Below are 21,131 nucleotides of genomic sequence, written 5' to 3'. Positions count from 1 at the left end.
AAAAATTCTCAAAATTGCACACAAAGGAAAATTGTTTTATTTTAAATTTTTGGGAGTAATTCTCACATAGGGAAAAAATCACGTGCTCACAATGGCTTTACGAGAAAGCCAGTTAGAAGAATACCAGCCTCATAAGAAGTCAGTATGAAGCTCCCACTGGATTGTGTATATGCCAGAGATGCAAGTACTATAATAGACCTTCATGTTGTGGATGTGAATCATACCTATGTTGAAGGGAGGTCATGAAAGAGATAGAAGATGTGATGCGAGATTTTAAGGTAAGTAAGGTAAAGGTGAATAACGTACGAGATACTCAAATGCAGAAGGTTGTGAATAGTCCATACTTCGGATAGAAGGCTAGAAGCGCGGGGATTCAGTATCCAGGAATAATAGCAACATCGTCAGTGGAATATCTTCCAGCCTATGGTTTCTTAGTATCGAGAGGTCTAGTTAAGAGAGTAAAGAAGAGTTAGAGACGATGATGTTCCAGAATAACACAACGAAATCGGTCGCAAGCTAAAGTATGGTAGAGTGACAAAGTATTAGGAAGATAGGAGTAAAGATAAGAAAAGGCAAGTGAGAAGGTCACGAGAATTGATAAGTCCTCGGGATTAAGCCCATGAAAACAAGAGAGCTGATGGTTTCTCTAAGTTATAGAAAGTTCAGTATATCCTGAATGAACTCAAAGGAGTCTAAGACTAATAGCATTTAGAAGAGATGAAATGCTGCCCTACTAGTAGAATGACAGTGTAATTATGATAGATAAAGAATGACTTTTGGACTTCGATTGAGTAATGATTTTGAAGGAAAAAAATAAAGAAGAAGAGGGATTTCATGAATTGTACAGGATTAAAATACCCACGTAAGTGAATCACATTGGGATGCTATGAAATATGGTTATGAAAGTATATTACCGCCCCAGGTGGATCAGTCTAATCATTTCAGATGTTCCCCGATGAGACGTGAACCCTAGCGGCAGTGTTACATAAGAGGTCAAGTTATTAGTGGTAGATTATAGATCAACATTAAGGTGAATCGACAATAGATGGATAAAAGTTCAACAGTAGGAGGTGAGATTAGCTCATCATTCTTAAGATGAACAGTAATGAAGAAGCATTAAAGGACTAACTAGATGCATTAAAGCCTTGTGGATAGATAACTAGGTCTATCAAATAAGATATAGCAATATTCATAAGTTTGACAAAGTACCGAGCGAAGTTTTTTGTCATTTTAGGGCCATAAAACTGGAATTTTGCCCGATTCCTAGATTTTTGTGTGCTATGCTCATGCAATCTGCATGGGCCCACACGACCAGACACGGATAACCAAAAATTTTACCGACCCATCAAAAATTACCTAAGGAACATTACCCATCGCCCCGCCATGACAGTTCCTCATTTTTCGGCGTTTTAGGGCCATAAAACTGTAATTTCGTCTAATTCCCATATTTTTATGTGTTATAACCCACACCATCTGCATGGGACTGAGCGACTGGACCCGAATCGCCTAAAATTTTATAGGCCTATCAAAAGCGGCTTAAGGAATAATAATCAATACCTCGCCATAACCGTTCCTCGTTTTTTAGCATTTTAAGGCCATAAAACTGAAATTCAGCCCCATTTCCAAATTTTTGTGTGTTATAGCCCATGTTACCTGCATGGGCCCGGGCGACATTTTAGAGTCTTAAAACTGGAATTTTGCCCAATTTCTAGATTTTCGTATGCTATAGCCACACCATCTGCATAGGCCAGGGTGATCGGGCCCGGATCACATAAAATTTTGTTGGCCCATCAAAAATGACCTAAAGAACAATAGTTATCGCCCCGCCATAGTTGTTCCTTGTTTATTGGTGTTTTGGGACCATAAAACTGATATTCCGCATGATTTTCAGATTTTCGTGTGCTTTAGTCCACGCCATCTGCATGGGCTCGGGTGACCAAACCCATATCACCTAATTTTGTCGGTCCATAAAAATCGACCTAAGGATCAATAATCATTACCTCACCATGACTGTTCCTCGTTTTCGGCATTTTAGGGTCGTAAAACTTGAATTTCGCCTGATTCCCTGATTTTCGTGTGCAATAGCCAACGCCATCTGTATGGGCTTGGTCGACCGGACGCGAATCGCTTAAAATTTTGTTGGCCCATCAAAAATGACCAAAGGAACAATAGGAATCGCCTCGCCATGACTGTTCCTCATTTGTTGGTGTTTAGGTTCATAAAACTGGAATACCGCCTGATATTCAGATTTTTGTGTGTTATAGCTCACGCCATCTGCATTGGCTCGGGCAACCGGACCTAGATCGCCTAATATTTTGCCGGCCCATCAAAAATTATCTAAGAAATAATTGTCATCGCCTTGTCACGATCGTTCCTCTTTTTTTGGCGTTTTAGGACCATAAATAGGAATTTTGCTTGATTCCCAGATTTTCGTACGCTATAGTACACGCTTTCCACGTGGGTTCAGGAACCTTGACCCGAACCGCCTAAAATTATTTATGCCCATAAAAATGACCTAAGGAACATTATCCACCGTACCGCCATGACCAGTCCTCATTTTGTGGTGTTTTAGGGCCATAAATGTGAATTCCACCTGATTACAAATTTTTGTGTGCTATCCCACGCCTTCTACGTGGGCCAGGGCACCCGGACCGCCTAAAATTTTGTCGAACCATAAAAAATGACCTAAGGAATATTAGTCATCGTCATGACTGTTCCTCCTTTTTGGCATTTTAAGGACATAAAATAGGAATTCCGCCCGATTCTTTAATTTTCGTTTTCTATATCCCACGTCACCGGCATGGGCCCAGGCGGCTGACCCGGATCACCTAAAATTTTGCCGGACCAACTAAAATGACCTAAGGAACATTAGTCATCGCTTCGCCAAGACCGTTTCTTCTTTTTTGGTGTTTTAGGACCATAAAATAGGAATTTCGCCTGATTCTGAGATTTTCTTGTGCTGTAGCTCATGCCACCAACGTGCGCCCTGGTGCCCATCAAAATAGACCTAAGGAATATTATTCATCACCTCGCCATGACCGTTCCTCATTTTAGCGCTTTAGGGCCATAAAACCGGAATTCCACTCGATTCTTAGATTTTCATGTGTTATAGCCCACGCCATTTGTATGGGCCCGGGTGACCGGACCTGGATCATCTAAAATTTTGTCGGCCCATAAAAAATAGCCTAAGTAACAACAATCGTCATCTTGCCATGACAGTTCCTTGTTTTCTAGCATTTTACGTCCATAAAACTGGAATTCCGCTCGATTTACAGATTTTCGTGTGCTACAGTCTACACCATCTGCATGATCTCGGACGACTGGACCCGGATCGCCTAAATTTTGTTGGCCAATCAAAAACGACCTAAGAAACAATAGTCATAGCTTCGGTTTGACTGTTATTTGTTTTTTGGCATTTTAGGGCCAAAAAACTAGAATTCAAGTCGATTTTAAAAATTTCGTCTGCTATAGTCCACGCCATCTGCATGAATCCTGACTACTGGATTTGAATTGTTTAAAATTTTGCGAGGCCATTAAAAATGAGCTAATGAACAATAGTCATTGCTTCGATATGACCGTTATTTTCATGTGCTATAGGTCACGTCATCTGCATGAATCTGAGTTACTAGAACTGAATAGTCTAATATTTTGCGGGGCCATCAAAAATGACCTAATGAACAATATTGAGGGCTTCAACATGACTGTTCCTCGTTTTTTGCCATTTTAGTTCCAAAAAATTAGAATTCGGGCTGATTGCCATTTTCGTATGCTATATTCCACGCTATCTGCATGAATCCGAGCTACCGGATCCGAATCGCTTAAAATTTGTGGGGCTATAAAAAATGGCCTAACAAACAATAGTTATGTATTCGGCATGAGTACCTCATTTTTTGGCATTTTAGGGCCAAAAAATATAATTCAGGTCGATTTTTAAATTTTCGTATGTTATAGCCACGACATATGCATGAATGCGGGCTACCGGATCCGAATTGCTTAAAATTTTGTGGGACCATCAAAAATGACCTTATGAACAATAGTCATGGATTCAGCATGACCGTTCCACCTTTTTGGGCATTTTAGGGCCAAAAATGGAATTTGGGCCAATTCCAAATTTTCGTGTGTTATAGTCCACGCCATCTGCATGAATCCAGGCTACCGTATCCAAATTGCTTAAAATTTTGCGGGGCTACAAAAAATGACCTAATGAATAATAGTCATGGATTCGGCATGACCATTCCTCGTTTTTTGGCATTTTAGGGCCAATAAGCTAGAATTCGGGTCGATTTCTAAATTTTCGTGTGCTATATAGTCCAAGCCATCAACTTGAATCAGGGCTATCGGATCCGAATCACCTAAAATTTTACTGGGTCATCAAAAATGACCTTATGAACAATAGTCATGGATCCGGCATGAGCATTCCTCCTTTTTGACATTTTAGGGCCAAAAAATGGAATTCATGCCGATTCCAAGTTTTCGTGTGCTATAGTTCACGCCATCGGCATGAATTCGGGCTACCGGATCGGAATCGCCTAAAATTTTGCGGGGCCATAAAAAATGACCTAATTAACAATAGTCATGGCTTCGGCATGACGGTTCCTCGTTTTGGCATTTTAGGTCCAAAAAACTTGAATTCGTACTGATTTCCAAATTTTTGTGTGTTATAGTCCACTCCATCTGCATGAATCTGGGCTACCAAATCCGAATCGCTTAAAATTTTTTGGGGCCATCACAAATGACCTAATGAATAATAGTTATGGCTTTGGTAAGACCGTTCCTCCTTTTTGGCATTTTAGGGCCAAACACCTAGAATTCAGACCGATTTCCAAATTTTCGTGTAATATAGTTCACGCTATCTGCATGAATCCGAGCTACCGGATCCGAATCGCCTAAATTTTTGCGAGGCCATTAAAATGACAAAATGATCTAATGAAGAATAGTTACGGCTCTCCTAAAATATTTCAAGTCAATGTTATCAAAGGATTGATTTCTGTATCTACATACAACCTTAATCAAACCCTTTCATTTCTTCATTAGAGAGTTCAACTTGAGGAGAATCTTACATATAACCTTTGTAATAAAACTGAATGCCCTTCCCATGCATAATGAAATAATTACTGCCTTATGGCTTAATACATTTGTAATAGTCAAAAGGATTGACTTACATGAAACTCAAATAGAGTGAATCTACTATGTGTAGCAATCAACATTTCAGATCTAATCCTAAAAGAGGAAACTATGTTCATTTTGGCATCTAATTGCAACTAGAGCTACACCACTTCTCTACTGCACTAATATGGGACTGCTGCTACCGAAAGAGCTTCCAATATGATGCTGCGAATCACGAACTAAAATGAGCTTGATCATTTGATTTTGGGAAGACATGCAAACGTCAAGACATTCTTCCAGATCTGCGTCGCATGTCAGTAAAACCCACTCAGAGTCATCATCCATGTACTTGAGTTGAAGTCCACTGGGATCATCTATGCCAAAGCGCCTAGTAATTTCTCTCAACAGTTCACTGTATCTCCAACTGTTTTGCATCCGGAACCTAATCTTTTCTTCTCCATGTGTCACTTTTACTCGTGGAGCTTCTTCTTGAGATCTCAAAGGACCCTTCTTCACTAGAAGGCTTTCTGATTTAGGATTCTCAGCAACACATGCATGGCTTTGCGATCTTGGTAAAATCTTCAGTGTTTCACTTGATAAATGAAGCTCTGGTTCACTTTTAACCCTTTTCACTGCGTTATCAACAGACTCTTCCTGGACAATTGGATCGTCATTACCAGCAATACTCAAAGGGGAAGATTGTGGCTTTGTACCAGATGAACAACATTGACTTGAACTGGAACTTCGACTACAAGAAGAGGAGGGTGACTTAGATGCAGCAGCATGGGGGCTCATAACGCATCCTTCTTGTTGCGCATTCAAGGCCTTTGGATGTTCATTTGACTTTGAGTTTGCAAAAGGGCTCAATCTTGATACATTTGGAGATGCTAACTCTGGGAAGTTTGAATAGAAGGATTCAATTTGTAAAGAGCCAGAGGCACCCTGAACTGAATCAATAACACGTTGGATCTTTTGTAAGGAGTGGCCAACCTTCTTGATCTTTCGAGAAGGCCAGCGTTTGATTCCATGCTGCCTGCATATCCTCTTCAGAGTGGTAGGACAAACTGTAATTCAAGAATTAGAAAGAAGGGGACAGAAGAAGCAGCAAAAGACAGGTTAAAATTTTTGTATGTTAAAGGTCCACCAGGACAAAGCAACCTATAGGATTAGTATGAAAATTATAAACCAAAATGAGAAAGCAGAGGTAAAAAAAGGCATGCATTTGGATCCTATCCATGAAAGTTACTTGACAACTGATGCTTACCTCCAATGCTCTTCGCAGCATCTTTTAAGCTACCGGCAAAATATTGCTGAAGAATTTCCAAGGTAATAGTCTTCTCAGCCTTTGTGCGTCTCCTGTCTCCCTTTTTACCATTACGAGAGACACCCTCCCCAGAAGCACAATGGTTTTCATTTAAGGCAAAATCCATCCCATAATCAGAATCATTATGGTGCCTAAACTCCACAGGTTCTTTCCTTAGCATTTCGTCTGGTTTCTCATCATGGAATGCAGAAACAACAGTAGAACTCTCCTGGAACTCTGCGTCACAAGAGGTCCACGATGTCCTTTCTTGAGAAGTTTCAGTCTGCTCTTTATTGGATCTAATAAATGAGGGGTTTGCCGCTTCGCCTATAGAAACAGCTTCTTCCTGCAACTCTTTATCTGTCACAACCCTTAAAGTCCGGCAAACATTTTGTATGATAATGGACAACGAAGTAAGCATTTTTCTATGTTCTTCAGGATTTCTGCAGTCTGAGGGTAGAAAGAACTCCAAAACAAAGTCACATGAACCAGTTGAGATACTCCGCAGACGTATAGCTACTGCAGCTTGCAGTCCAAACATTTGTGCATGATGAGAAAGTGGATACTCCGTCTTGCTATAAGAGGTCAGATCAGCTGAAAAGCATGGTTGATTAGTCATGAATGCTCTCCCAACAACACCCTGCCCTTTGAGCAAATGGTGCTCAGAGCAAGCTTCATGAAAACCCCGAACGTGGGGGTCAGCAACATAGCAAGCAGAATCCTCCGTGGAAACACAATGAATAAGGTTTTCCTCAGAATGGCGGCAACCTCCTTTGCCTTGTTGAACACACGGAACCCATGTCTGAGCTAATGGCAATCCATGTGTCTCACATGCAGATTTCAGAACCTCTAGAATCTCAGGTAATGCCGCTTGGTAGCTCAAATCACATACCTGATAAAATTATCCAATATATCATGCTGAAAATTTTTATAGTCTTCAACAAATGCTTTCTTTTGCAAGTTCAGTCCAATTACCTTGGCATTCTGAGTGGTTGAAACTTCGGAAGTCCGGAGATTAACAGCCTATTAAGAAATAAGAAGTTTGAGAGAATTTCAGGAAACTGGAACCTCTCTATATTACCAAAGTGTGGACAAACAAGCAATTCCATGTGGATAACAAAAGCAAGACTTATGCACACTAAAAACAAGAACCGAAAATCTTGACTAAACAGAATGCAGCTTATGAGACTATAAGAATCTGATCCCTAACTAAGTGCAATAATGAGGATTAAATAAAGGAGAGGAACATCAAATGATTAGATAAATTAGCAAAGTGAAGAAATTAGCAACAAGTACTAATGGAACTCAACTTGTTTCTGATTTGCTAACTTTACTAGTATTTTTTATTATTATTTTGACTAAGTAATGTAGTTTTTGTAAACTTAACTATTATTGTCTCAATCTCCGTAACTTCATCAGATATTAATTCATTTGGAATTGGCATTTCATCTTGATCTTCGTGAACTATCTTTTTGTATAAGTAAAGCACAAAACTATTCTTTATGATAACCAAGAAATCACAAGAAATGATTACAGTTGTAAAAGTTCTACTCCTTATCTAAGTGAGATAAAGACTCCAAAGCCCATGAGCACTGTCCTAAAACAACCAAGAAACTGTCAGTGATACTACTTCTTTAAAGCCACAACAAATTAACTAACGTGCGAAACAGCAATAGATTTCATTATACTGAGCTTTATATTATCGCAGCCTATTAGGAATATAAAACTTAAGCTATCTAACAAAAACAAATTAGAGGGAATGACAAACCTTAAGAGCTTCGCACACACTTTCAAGCTCCGGGCGATACTTGATCTTCTGTGTGGTCATGACAACTTCAATAACACCCAAGCAGTTACGACTACCTTGCTCAAATACAGGAACAGCAAGGGTGCCCCGTACATCATACTGCTGAGCATGTTCAACACGCGGATACTCTTCACTCCGGAAGAATCTAACATCAGGTGACCACTCAGGAACTTTATCTGCAAACACTCGGCCTGGCAATCCAACAATCTCCTTAGAATCTTCATTTGCAGGAAATTGATAGTTTACAGAGACTTGACGGTAGTTGGCAAGCCTTGGGCAATTAAGGTCTAGTAAGAAAGGTTGATCAGTTGTGCTGAGCACATGCCTTCCATCCCTATTTATCGGCACCCATAGTTGAAGAAGTATATCCTTATCCCTAGAGCAATCTCTTATGTGTCCAAGTGCCCAAATCAATCTATCCATTACAGAAGATGAAGCTTTTGGTCCAAACCACCACCTTCTATTCAACTCTGGAGCTTCAACAAAATGACTTTCCGATTGACCTGAAGTACACATGGCATTGTTTACATTCTCACCAAAAGGCTGAATTTGCTTTTCTTCTTGAAAATCTTTTGATGGGATCCCATTAAACTCTACATTGTTGGTATCTATAGTATTAGGCCACATAAAAGAAGAGTCAAATGGAGCATTGAAATTGGCTGGACTATTTTGCAAGAATTCATTACCATCAGTAGTCTCCAACCAACATCCCTCTAACAATAGTCCATCCACATAATCCAAATCCATGAAATAATCAGATTGGTTTGTCAACAAAGGATTCGAAGGAATAACAGTTTCATCCATTTGCTCTCAATCTGTCTTCAAATTCCTAAGATTAGTACTGTACTTGATCCAAATTTATGGTAATCACTAAGAATCCTTCTAACACAATACAACCTAAAAAAGCTCCAGCCTTGGAAAACCAAATCTGCCAAAATTATGTTCTTACTTAGAATCAGCAGTAAAGCAAAAAGGATAGAGGAACCAAAGAATCTCAAAACAACAATAAAAAGAGGAACTTTTCAAATAATATTTAGTTCCAGAATCAAATATATGAAGATATCAACATATTCCACCAAGTTGGATTTTGCAATCTTGGTATACATATCTGCTTCCAAAGTCAAAAAGTAGAAGAAATAACCAGCTACCACCAAAATATAGATCTATACAACAGTACCTATAACAAAAGAAAGTTGCAAGAATTCAAGATAGAGTAGTTTATACAAATAAGAAGGAAGGGTATGAGACATAAAACAAATTTGAAGGGAGAAAAAGGTAAGAAAATTGACAAAGAACAGAAAAACATTGTAGACATAGTAGAGATAAGATGAATGATCCAAGTTGAGAAAATAGAGACAAAAGAGGAAATGAGAGGAAGAGGAACTCACTATGAAAAAAGATTCTTGGATATTCCAAAGGTCAAAACTTTGCTCTATTCTTTCTTTTTGTGCAGTAAAAATGTAAACTTTGGCTGCAAATGTTCTTGTGTGTGTGTGTGGCTGTCTAAGAAGAAGCAGCATCAGCAACAAAACATGTGTAGGGACTAAATGTCCCTCTTATATCTTCCCCTCTCCAATTCCCCTCCACATCCCACCAATCACAAATCTCTCTCTCTCTCTCTCTCTCTCTCTCTCTCTCTCTCTCTCTCTTAGTTCCTATTATCTGTCATTAGCTCTGATGATTCTCTTCAAGTAAAGTCTGCCTACAAGAGAAGATTCCTCTTAACAAAAGAACTGGCCCCACCACCTACCCCCTAACATACCCCCCACACCAACAACAACCCCCTCTAAAACTCTGGGGATTCCCGTTATAAAGTCAACTACAAATCAAGAAAACACCCCCATCTAATCCAACACTCACAACAAACAAGTACAAATTGATTTTGGATTCTTTAGTTCAAGAAAGAGCAAATGAAACTCAAAATGGTAAAAATAAAAAGGTCTTAAATTCATGCACTTCTTTGTTGGGTTTTTATTTTTTTTGGGTGGGTGGTTTGTACAGTATTTGTGAGTAGGAATTGTGTGTTTGCCACTTTCTTATTATCCATTACTATATTCAGATGCTCTCTGACGTAAACAAAAAAATGTTTAAAAAGGCACAAAAAAACATCAACTTGCATGTATTAATTATTTATTTTACAAGTAATAAAAAGGAAAAAGAACTTTTTATACACGCTCCTAGAATCGCCCGTGGTTTAGCAAGAGCTAATTAGGATTTTTTGACAATGTCATTGTATAGGCGTTCTCAAAATAATTGTCAAAAAAAATATATATTCTGTATGTTACATATAAAATTTATACACTTTTTCGGCTACCGAATATATACAATTTTTTGTGCAGGCTAAAAGTGAATAAGCTCATAACACTTTCGGGCGCGAAATAGGAGAAATTTGATTGAAATAATTGTCAAAAAAAAATATTTTATATATATATATATATATATATTCTGTATGTTATATACAAAATTTATACACTTTTTCGGCTACCGAATATATATAATTTCTGGTGCTGACTAAAAGTGAATAAGCTCGTAACACTTTCGAGCGCGAAATAGGAGAAATTTGATTGGAGCGTGCTAAGCAGTGATGATTATAATGCGTGAGGGATTAGTAGGAATTAATATTAGATTAATGTTTGAACCATTATGGGTAATCAGAGTGATGACAACATTTGTGTAGTTTTAGGTAGTGTTATTATAAACCACAGCTGCACCAAGAACAAATTAGGACCACATTTTCGAAAATATAAAAGGCTCCAACTTGTAATAAAAAAGAAAAAGTATAGAGATTGACAACTACTATATAAACAGTTAAATTTTATTTAATGATAGTGTAATTTTTTTTTATATTTATTATGTATTCTAAAAAATTAACTAGAAGTACTATTCATAATTAATAATATGAAAATAAAGTATGCTAGCTACTACAGTAGATAAATTTTTATCATAGTATAGTATTTTTTACGTTATTAGTGGTGCTAAAGTAATTAATTTTAATGAATTCTCTAAATATTCAAAGAATTTATATAATTGACCCCGGCTAAAAATTAAGACATAATTAATTGATTTGTTCTTTACTGTTTTCATCTGGAGGATTGGCAACTTCCTCAGATGAATTGTCAGAAAAGAGTATAATATAATTTTGTCAAGAAAAATAAACCAAAAAAAAAATCTCTCAAAAAGAGATAAAAAAATATAGAAGCATGTGAAAGTCTCTCGAAATGATAACCCATCTTCTTCTTGTCAATATATATATATATATATATATATAAGAGTGTGTGTGAACATTTAAGACTGGAAATCTAGGCTAATTGCAAATATTATTGTGCTTTTAGTGTTGTTCTTTCATGTTATAGTTGAGTTTTTTTTTTTTTGGGTTCGAGCTGGGTATGAAAAAATTCTCGGTAGGGAGCGCTTGCTCCCGAATGGGGTCCTACGCGGTGCGAATTCGGATATAGTCGGGCTCCAATACGGATACCGAACATCGAATGACAAAAAAAATCTCCTATTTTTTTTCATTTCTCTCTAGCTTTGACTGTAATTATTATTGTTCTTATTATTGTAATAATATATGTCACACATTCTCTTTTAAAAAAAAAATTGTGGTTAACCAAAAAGAGATTCCACTTGCGTCTTATGAGATTTAAAAGAAAAGGAACAAAAGAATAATCTAAAGAAATATAGCAAGTTGCTGATCTCACAGAAATAAAAATAGCAAGTTGCTCCACCATACTCACTTTGGAATCATTACTTTCTAAATTAAGGGGACCATACACCTACTAATCCTCTAATTAACAAATATTTTATTTTATAATACATAATTAACAATGTAAGAAAGGATTAATCATAGTAAGAATTTACATTTTGATCAATAAAATTTACTAACTGATAAGTGAAACAATAATCAACAACAACGACATCACTAGTGGGGTCTGAGGAGGATAGTATGTACACATACCTTGCCCCTACCCCGAGGGATAGAGAAGTTGTTTCCGAAAGACATTCGGCGTCTGAGGAGGATAGTATGTACACAAACCTTGCCCCTACCCCGAGGGATAGAGAAGTTGTTTCTAAAATACATTCGACTCAAGAAGACGAAAAGAGACAATATATCATTACCATCAATAAAAACAATAATATATACTTTCTTTCGAGATTTTTTTTTATTTTTATTACTTAAAGGGTACTTCTAATCTGCCTTATATAATGGATTCCATCACCACAAACATTTTAAAAAGTTAATTTTCTTTTTGCATTCAGGTCAACATGATGACCACTATCGTTAAATTAGTACTATTTTGAGTACTGTTTAGGCTATTTGCGATCAGACGTAATCTGCCATTAATTTGACAAGAAAAAAATTATTTATGAATCTCAAACCATAAAAATAAAAAGTATAATAAACTCTAAATTTGTCCATATATAAGGTTTGCCAGGTTAAGCAATTAGTATTTTCATATTGCTTTGATTACGTAAGCGACAAAATCTGGCATGTCTGAATCGGACAAAGAAAAAATGTGGAAAAAGACAATCATAAAAATGGATCTCTCTCTTACGTTTACAACTGCCTACTATTATTTTATAATTATAAAAAATTAGTTTGAAGAATTGAGATCAAATATCACTTTAAATAATGGACCACGATATCAAAAGAAGTTTCACGAATTCAAATTCATATAATCGATCAAGTTTAAATGCTCATTTAAATAATTAATGTAACATTATACTTTATATTTACCGACTTGATATCTTGGCTGGACAATTGTTTGCCTATATCATATTCTAAACTTGAAAGAGAAACGACTCACTTGGAGGTAGGATCAGCGGTTTAAAAAGTATCACATGTCGTGTGGTATTCGGTGCGACAAACACATCAAAGAAACAATAAAATGCAGTAGTGAATAATTCAGGAATTATTAAGTGATCATATATTTCAACAGACGACAACAGTAATGAATACATAAATTTTATCGAGGGAATCAACATCTATTATATATACATTAAAAAAATTTATATATAATGTGATTTTCTGACGAAAGAGTTACGGATGAACCTTCTTCGACCGCTCTAGCTTCGCCCCTAAATGTCAGAGTTGAAATTTTCAAAAACATGTTGATTAATATTTCAGCACCCACGTAGTTGAGAAGTTGACAATAATGTACTTGTGCAGTCGTGATTGCCTATGCTATATTATCAGCCCCAGCCAATGGTTATCGCTTGTGTATTTTCAACGCTTATTTTATGATTAAAAATAGATTGATATTTACGTGTACCTAATTATAATTAAGGAGTCTAAACTAGACGAAAGAGTGGATAAGTTGTGTGTTAAATGGTCAAAGAGGATTCTGCCAAAGATACTAAAGCAATTCTTGAATCTACTTTATTCCATCATATCGCATATTCTGATTAACCATATCTCAATCCTAAATTTTTTTAATGTCTCCAGTCATGAAATAGTACACACTCTAATAATACCAAGGAATCAAGGATTATATGGATTCCCAATATCGAATTCCAACGATGAAAATCTCACCTCCTACCAATTCCAAGCATAGAACTAGTGGCAATAAGTATATGTAATGTGGCAATGACACCTCCTGTTCAATTTTCAAGCACATATATAGTTGTAAAATTTAGTTTTTGGGTTGCGGCTGATTATTGTAGGGAACTTTGGAGCAACGGTGAGGTTGTCTTCGTGTGACGTAGGTAACTGATTTGAGCCGTTGAATCAGTCATTAATGCTTGCATCAGGATAGATCATCTACCTTATACAATCTTAGGGTGCGGCCCTTCTTCATATCGTACGTGAATGCGAGATGCTTCATATATCTGAATGCAGCTGATTACTGAGGCCGGAGAAGAATTCATGAGTGAAATTAGAATTTAGGGGATACAAGAATGGGCATGTCCTTACTATTATATGTATACACAATTGAGAATATAATCCTAATGTTTTCATATTCATATACAAGTTTAAGCCAGCTGGTTTGGTTACATAATCAATTAATAATGGTGTTCAGATTAGCCCTTGTGCACGATGGGAAGAAATCACATTTTTGTGTTCTAAAATTTGAACTTAAGACCTCATAATTTTTCTTCCACTTTATTGACCACTAGGCTATAACATTGGTTGTTGATAGGGGTGGCATGTGGGCTGATCCGGGCCCTAAATAGGCCAAGTGGGCCAGTCTAAACGGTCCCGATCCCAGGCCGGTCTTTAAATAAGCGGGCCTGCTAATCCCGGACTAAATGGTCTTTTTGTAGGAACCAGCCCAGCACCAGGACCACGAACTCATGGTCTCGGGCTAAACGGGTCGGGCCTGCGGGCTAAGTGGGACCAATGGCTAAATATTAATTTTTTTTAAAAATAAAAAATAAAAATTAGAGACAAAAGGATGTTAAAAAATTATCTAAGGCAATGCCTTGTAAATTTATTATAGAATTTTGACCTAAACTTTTTAATTCAAATTTAAAGACAAAAATATTATAAAGAGATATTCAAAGCAATACCTTGTAATTTTATTATAGCGTTAAAAAAATATGGCAATATCTTTCTTAGTCTTCCCTCCCCCCCCCCCCCCCATGGAATGAGCATAACAAAGTGCTAATACCATCATTGAGAAGAGAAAGAAACTAATAAAGATGTGCCAAAATACAAATTACATAATACATACTAATTTTTATTCATACAAGTTATATGGTATCTCTTACATACCACAAGTTTTACACTTAGACTTATTTTGTGAAATTAGTGGAGTAAAAAATGGCTAAACAAGAGATGTTTCTATCTGTTCGGTAGGTTGTCTAGAAAAAGTAGGGGCAGTTACAGGAGTATCAGATGGGTCATCATTTGGATTAACAGGGTTATCACTAGTTGGGTTAACATCAGGAGCAGTACTAGTGGGTGTATCATCATCCGGTTGAGTTTCATCAAGATCAATTTCCTCATCATTATTTTCATCAATAGTATTATAATTATTAGAATAAAGAGCATTCATTAATTCATTGTCTACTTGTTCACCGGATGCAATATTATGGCAAAATTGACTCTTGGTAAATTGTAATAAACTATTGTCGCTATCAAGAATAGCAGGTGTAGGACGGATATGGGGTTCAGTTTGGGGAGTCGGGGGCAGGGGAGGAGGAACAGCATGACCACTAGATTCGCCACTCTTGGATTTTTTCTTATTCTTATTTTTACTAAAAATATTTTTTAAGGAAATCATATTAATTAATCAAGTAATAGCAAATAAATAAAACAAACAAAACTATAATATTAAGACTTAAGAGTTGGAACGAGTTTACCAAATTGACGAACAACTTGTTGAAAAGTAATTATCGTCGAAGACTTGAAGACTTTAATTCACCAACATCACAGTTTTTTCACAAATTGTAACAGCCTCAATATTTTTTTACTATTTTTTAGAATATCGTAAGCAATAGTAGCAAGTATAGAAGAAAATTATAGAGAGATTGTGATAGATTGATATTGATTTTGTAAGAAAAATGAAAGAATAATGGGGTATTACAGTTGAAAATAGGGGAAAAAATATAATTATAAAAAGTTTGGGGTTAAAACAAAGTTGGGGGGGGGGGGTTTTAAATAGCTATTTTCTAAATAGTCAATGGCTATTTTTTAAAGCCCAACGACTGTATTTTTAAATAGCCAAACGACTACTTTTTATAAAGAAAATTACCGTTTGGCCCGTCAAGGGATCGGTCCGGTCCCGGTCCCTTGGCAGGCCAAACGGTCCCGGTTCTAACGGTTCAAAGGCAAGAACCGGCCCACGAGACCGACCCAAGCCCACCTCTAGCGGTCCTACCGGTCCCGGCCCATTTAGCCCGTTTGACACGCGGTCCCGGGCCGATCCCGACCCCCGATCGGAACACTTGCCACCCTTAGTTGTTGATAAGAACTTTAAGCTACAATTAGTAATACTTATCGTCCAATGAATTATACAAATTAAACACTCAAACTCGTTTGGTAAATTCCATCTCGTGAAATTAGATGTATAAGAATATTTAGAGGACCAGCCAACCACCGGGGGCGGACCCACGTGCTGCTAAGCGGGTTTTGAACCCATTTCATCAAAAAATAATACTGTATATATATATATATAAATTACGACTAAAGCAGCGTAAAACATGTGTAAAGTATATTTGAACACACTTGACAAGATCTTTTTTCTTGCATAAGTGGTCAAGCGAGTTCATAATATTAGTTAGATCTTGTGATCGAATCCTTTCATTTTATGTGCTACTTTATGTTTTTTGTTTGTATAAATTTGCAACAAGAATCACAAAAGAAAAAAAAAACCATAATGATAGCACCATAGCTGGATATAACTGTCTTTGCAATCAAAGTAAATTATTTTCCTTGTATGTATTTTGCAGTTTTATTTATTTTACTTTATAGTTTATTTTCTTTACATAAATTCAATAAAAATTATATTAAAGTTTATTTTACTCCAGGAGGTAATTTTAGTTTCCCCTTTCATAAATTTTGCTAAGACTTACACAGTTGCAAGTATATTTGTTTGAAATTATTTGGCATTTGTTGGTTTAATTTAATTTAGCTTATGTTGGAATTTTTTGGTTTTTTTTTTTTTTTGGTTTGTGTGTGTATAAACTCTCTTTCTTGTTTAAAAAAAACTCTTTCTTTGATTATTGGTGTTAATTTAATTTAATTTATACTCTTTTCTTATTGTCTTTCTTTTGCAAATAATACTAACTTGTTACCTAATGAATGCTAATTTTTTTTATAATAAATCAAATTTCTTTGAGTTAATAAATTCTAAAATTGGTCAAGATTTTTTTGGTTAAAGTTTAATAAATTAGCTAAAGTTAGATTTTTTAAATTAAAATAAGCAAAAAATTTGTTTAAAATATAGAGCAACAACAACAAACTCAGTTTGATCCCAACAGGTGGGGTCTGGGGAAGGTAGTTTGTACGCAAACCTTACCCCTACCTAATGCAGGTAGAGAGGTTGTTTCCAATAGACCCTCGGCTCAGGAAGGGCAAGAAGAAGAAGAGGAAAGCAAGGAATGAGGGAAGATGGAAGAGAAAAGAAAAGGGAGATATAAAGGATAAGTAGTACCAAATAATAGCAACAGGGAATACAATACTTGAGGCGAACAAAATCACATAACGTAATAAAAATCTAAGAATATGAAGGGACATGCATGCTACTAAGACTATCGGTGAACAACTATAAACTACCTACTAATCTTCTACCTTAATCCTCGACCTCCACACCCTCCTATCAACGGTCATGTCCTCAGTAAGCTGAAGCAGCGCCATGTCTTGCCTAATCACCTCTCCCCAGTACTTCTTAGGCCTACCTCGACCTCTTCTCAAACTCTTCATGGCCAACCTCTCACACCTCCTGACAGGAGTATCAATGCTCCTTCTCTTAACATGTCTGAACCATCTCAGCCTCGACTCCCGCATCTTGTCCTCTACGGAGGTTACTCCCACTCTGTCCCGGATAGCTTCATTCTTAATCTTATCTCTCCTAGTACATCCACACATCCATCTCAACATCCTCATCTTTGCTACTCTCATCTTTTGCACGTGGGAGTTCTTGACTGGCCAACACTCAGCCCATACAGCATAGCCGGTCGAACTACCACTCGATAAAACTTATCCTTAAGTCTTAGCGGCACATTCCTATCACACAAAATACCAGAAGCGAGCCTCCACTTCATCCAACCCGCTCTGATGCGATGTGCGACATCTTCGTCAATCTCCCTGTTAGCCTGGATAATAGACCCGAGATACTTAAAACTCGCTCTCTTGGAGATAACTTGATCATCAAGCTTAACCTCTACGTCTGCATCATGAGTCCCGTCACTAAATTTGCACTTCAAGTATTTTGTCTTGGTTCTACTCAGTTTGAAACCTTTAGACTCCAAGGTCTGTCTCCGAACCTCCAACCTCGCGTTAACTCCGCTACGCGTCTCGTCAATCAACACTATATCATTGGCAAATAGCATGCACCAAGGCACCTCCCTTTGGATGTGATACGACAGTACATCCATCGTCAAGGCAAATAAAAATGGGCTATGAGCTGATCCCTGGTGCAATCCCATCTCCACAAGGAAATGCTCCGAGTCACCACCCACAGTTCTCACCCGAGTCTTAGCATCATCGTACATGTCCTTAATCACCCTAATGTACGCCACCGGAACGCCACTAACCTCCACAGGACCTCCCTCGGAACTTTATCGTATGCCTTCTCAAGGTCAATAAACACCATATGCAAATCTTTTTTCCTCTCCATGTACTGCACCACTAAAATATAGAGCATCGACTTTAAAAGGACTTTATTGCGAGATCACATTGTGAGTAATAAAGACAAAAAAAAATTACTCTTCATGCCCTATGCCGCTTATATTAGTTATGGACTTCTATAATTGAACTCGCTTGCACATAATCTTGGGTCCGTCACTGCCAACCACAAGCATATTTAGAAAAAGTCCCCCAACTCACATTATATGATAAAGGATAATTAAGGTTAAGGCCTGAAGAATCCAAACCACTTAGCCCAGATTCTGCTAGAAAATTTTCTCCATCTTTCAAGAAAATCAACTTGGCTAACTAATTCTAGAAGAATGTGTAGATAAGTTTATATAAAGAGTGCAAAAAAAATAAGACAACGCATCTATTAGGCTACTACAACGTAACAGATAAAAATTTACATTGTTTACTATCATATAAAAACATTGATACAATAAAAAAGATTTCACGTTAATAAATACTTGGCAAAGGATAGAGGCACTCACGTTTATCAAATCACAAGGTATTTGATTTGCTTTAGAATAATATTAGCCTCTTAGGCTCTGGCATTTAGACCTCGAATTACATAAATCTAAAGATAGACCCTATAATTTACAAGGACCAGAAAGTTTGTAACAAGTAATAGAGAAGAAACCTTGGTATATATGCATGGTTTATCGCAGTGATATACTCTTTTAAATGAGCTATGTATCATCAACAAGAACAACTTTAATAGAAAAGTGGATGTGCTAATAGCAATTTCTAACTTGCTTTAGGTGGTAACATTTTGAGATAAACCTACATATCTACTTCTCCACAGTTAGAAAACATATGTAGCTACAGAAATGAAGCGTTAATCCTTACCAACTTGATTGGCAACAAACATCGCAACCATAACTAGAAACTGAAATACTGGACAGACCTTTGGTGTTAAATCTTTTCAAAGTCGAACATAAAAGTAGGATTCAATGAAGGGTACATGACAATACCTTTCTACAATAAATTACTTCTACTTCAAGATGGAAATGGCTTGAAGGCGGAATTTGATCCAACTCTGTGCACGAGAATTAAGTCCAAACACTACTAAAAAAGACGAAAAGACCACATATCAACCTCCATGTGGTGGAATATGACTTACTCAGAGAGAGGATTAAGGACATTACCGGTAAACAATATCACGCATGTTGCATCTTCTCTAATCAGGAAGAGAAACGAAACGTCAGCAACGAACTCTACTGTGTTCAGAGACGTATATGACATTAAAAAACACGAACAACAGGTTACAGCTGCAGCTTCTGTTCCCTCTACATTTACCTCAATAACGGACTTTTGAAAAATTTAGAAACATCAAGGTCACTACCATCTCGGTGAGGTCATAGCGAGATACTACCTCAAGCCTTTGAAAACTTTGTTAACTTCGAATCCAAAACACATTTTAAATTTGGGGATACGAAATTTACCAACTTTAACCTTCCGATTTGGAAGGTGACGGTCCAAGAATTGTGGTTCAGAAGTGACCCTTTTTACCAGTTCTTGAAGTCCATTATTGGCATCAGGCAAAAAGTACCAAGGAGAAACAACGTCGTCTATCCTCCTCGCCTTGTTTATAAGGAAGCCTCAGCACCTTAAAACCTTCAAAAGCTTTTACGTATTGCCTATTAATGCTAGTCATGAATGGCACTCGAACAGAGGTCCCATTGAGAAGGCGGAACGCCTTGTGTTTTGTCAATGAAGCATTGAACTGTTTATCCCACGCACCGTTGAAGTAGAGTGTGTTTGCCAAAACAAGTGTTGTTCTATACAAGTCATTAATGCCACTCAAACAGAGGTCCCGTTGAGAAGGCGGAACGCCTTGCGTTTTGTCAATGTAGCATTGAACTGTTTATCCCACGCACCTTTGAAGTAGAGTGTGTTTGCCAAGACAAGTGTTGTTCTATAGTCAACTGATTTGGGAGAACGAATTCCTCTGATATGGCCTCTTGTTTCCTTTTCAGCACATTGATTCACATGATTTGCCACCTCAGAAGCCTATAACATCAATCAAAATTCTGTAAAACTAACATAAAAAAGGATTCATTAATTTTTTTTATTTTTTTATTGTTTGTGAGTAGGAAGATTTTATAATGAAATTGTTACTTTTGGTGTCCTGGTTCACAATTCATTTGCACAAGTTTGATCTAGCTAAAAGCAGAAACGCGTTTATAGTATTTCATTTATGCTGTTTACACCTCCTAGCTGGTTATCAGCTGCACAATATTAAAGCCTAATAATTAGAAAATATGACAAATCCATGATTTAAGTAAAAGAAAGGAATAACGAAAGAACTAGATTGCATCTGAATTTATTGTAGTAATTAATAACTCAGGAACTCAAATTATGCATAGATTTCCTCATACTATAATGATGCCATTAAGCAACATAGCTAAATCAATCAACTAAATAAGTTGGTTTTGAAATTCATGAATCCTCTGTTTCAATCCATTTGTTGTCTGTTCATTCCAATACTTAATACTACAACAACAACAACAACCCAGTATAATCCCAATACTTAATACTACTTCTGATTATTGCGTGCTCAAAACAACATGCAGACATAGAAGTAGCTACTGTAATTTCTTTTAAAAAATACCTATGGTTAA

At 36.8% G+C, this 21,131-nt stretch overlaps 2 protein-coding genes across 2 annotated transcripts; both read right to left on the bottom strand.

The window, feature by feature from the left end:
- Window positions 1–5,056: 5,056 nt before the first annotated feature.
- LOC104211680 (protein NLP4-like) lies at window positions 5,057–10,253 on the bottom strand. The gene is made up of 5 exons (XM_009760775.2): window positions 9,605–10,253; window positions 8,178–9,144; window positions 7,385–7,432; window positions 6,371–7,301; window positions 5,057–6,170 (listed from the first exon to the last, which is right to left on the bottom strand). The coding sequence occupies exons 2-5, from the start codon at window positions 9,018–9,020 to the stop codon at window positions 5,281–5,283; spliced, it is 2,712 nt and encodes a 903-aa protein (XP_009759077.1). The 5' UTR covers window positions 9,021–9,144; window positions 9,605–10,253; the 3' UTR covers window positions 5,057–5,280.
- A 7,521-nt stretch (window positions 10,254–17,774) lies between these two features.
- LOC138890605 (uncharacterized) lies at window positions 17,775–18,371 on the bottom strand. Its single transcript, XM_070174005.1, has one exon. The coding sequence runs from the start codon at window positions 18,369–18,371 to the stop codon at window positions 17,775–17,777; it is 597 nt and encodes a 198-aa protein (XP_070030106.1).
- Window positions 18,372–21,131: the final 2,760 nt, after the last annotated feature.

Source organism: Nicotiana sylvestris, chromosome 4 (assembly GCF_000393655.2).
Source record: "Nicotiana sylvestris chromosome 4, ASM39365v2, whole genome shotgun sequence".
Taxonomy (NCBI): domain Eukaryota; kingdom Viridiplantae; phylum Streptophyta; class Magnoliopsida; order Solanales; family Solanaceae; genus Nicotiana; species Nicotiana sylvestris.
The sequence above is the reverse complement of the archived record's forward strand: the minus strand, read 5'-3'. Positions and strand labels throughout refer to the sequence as shown.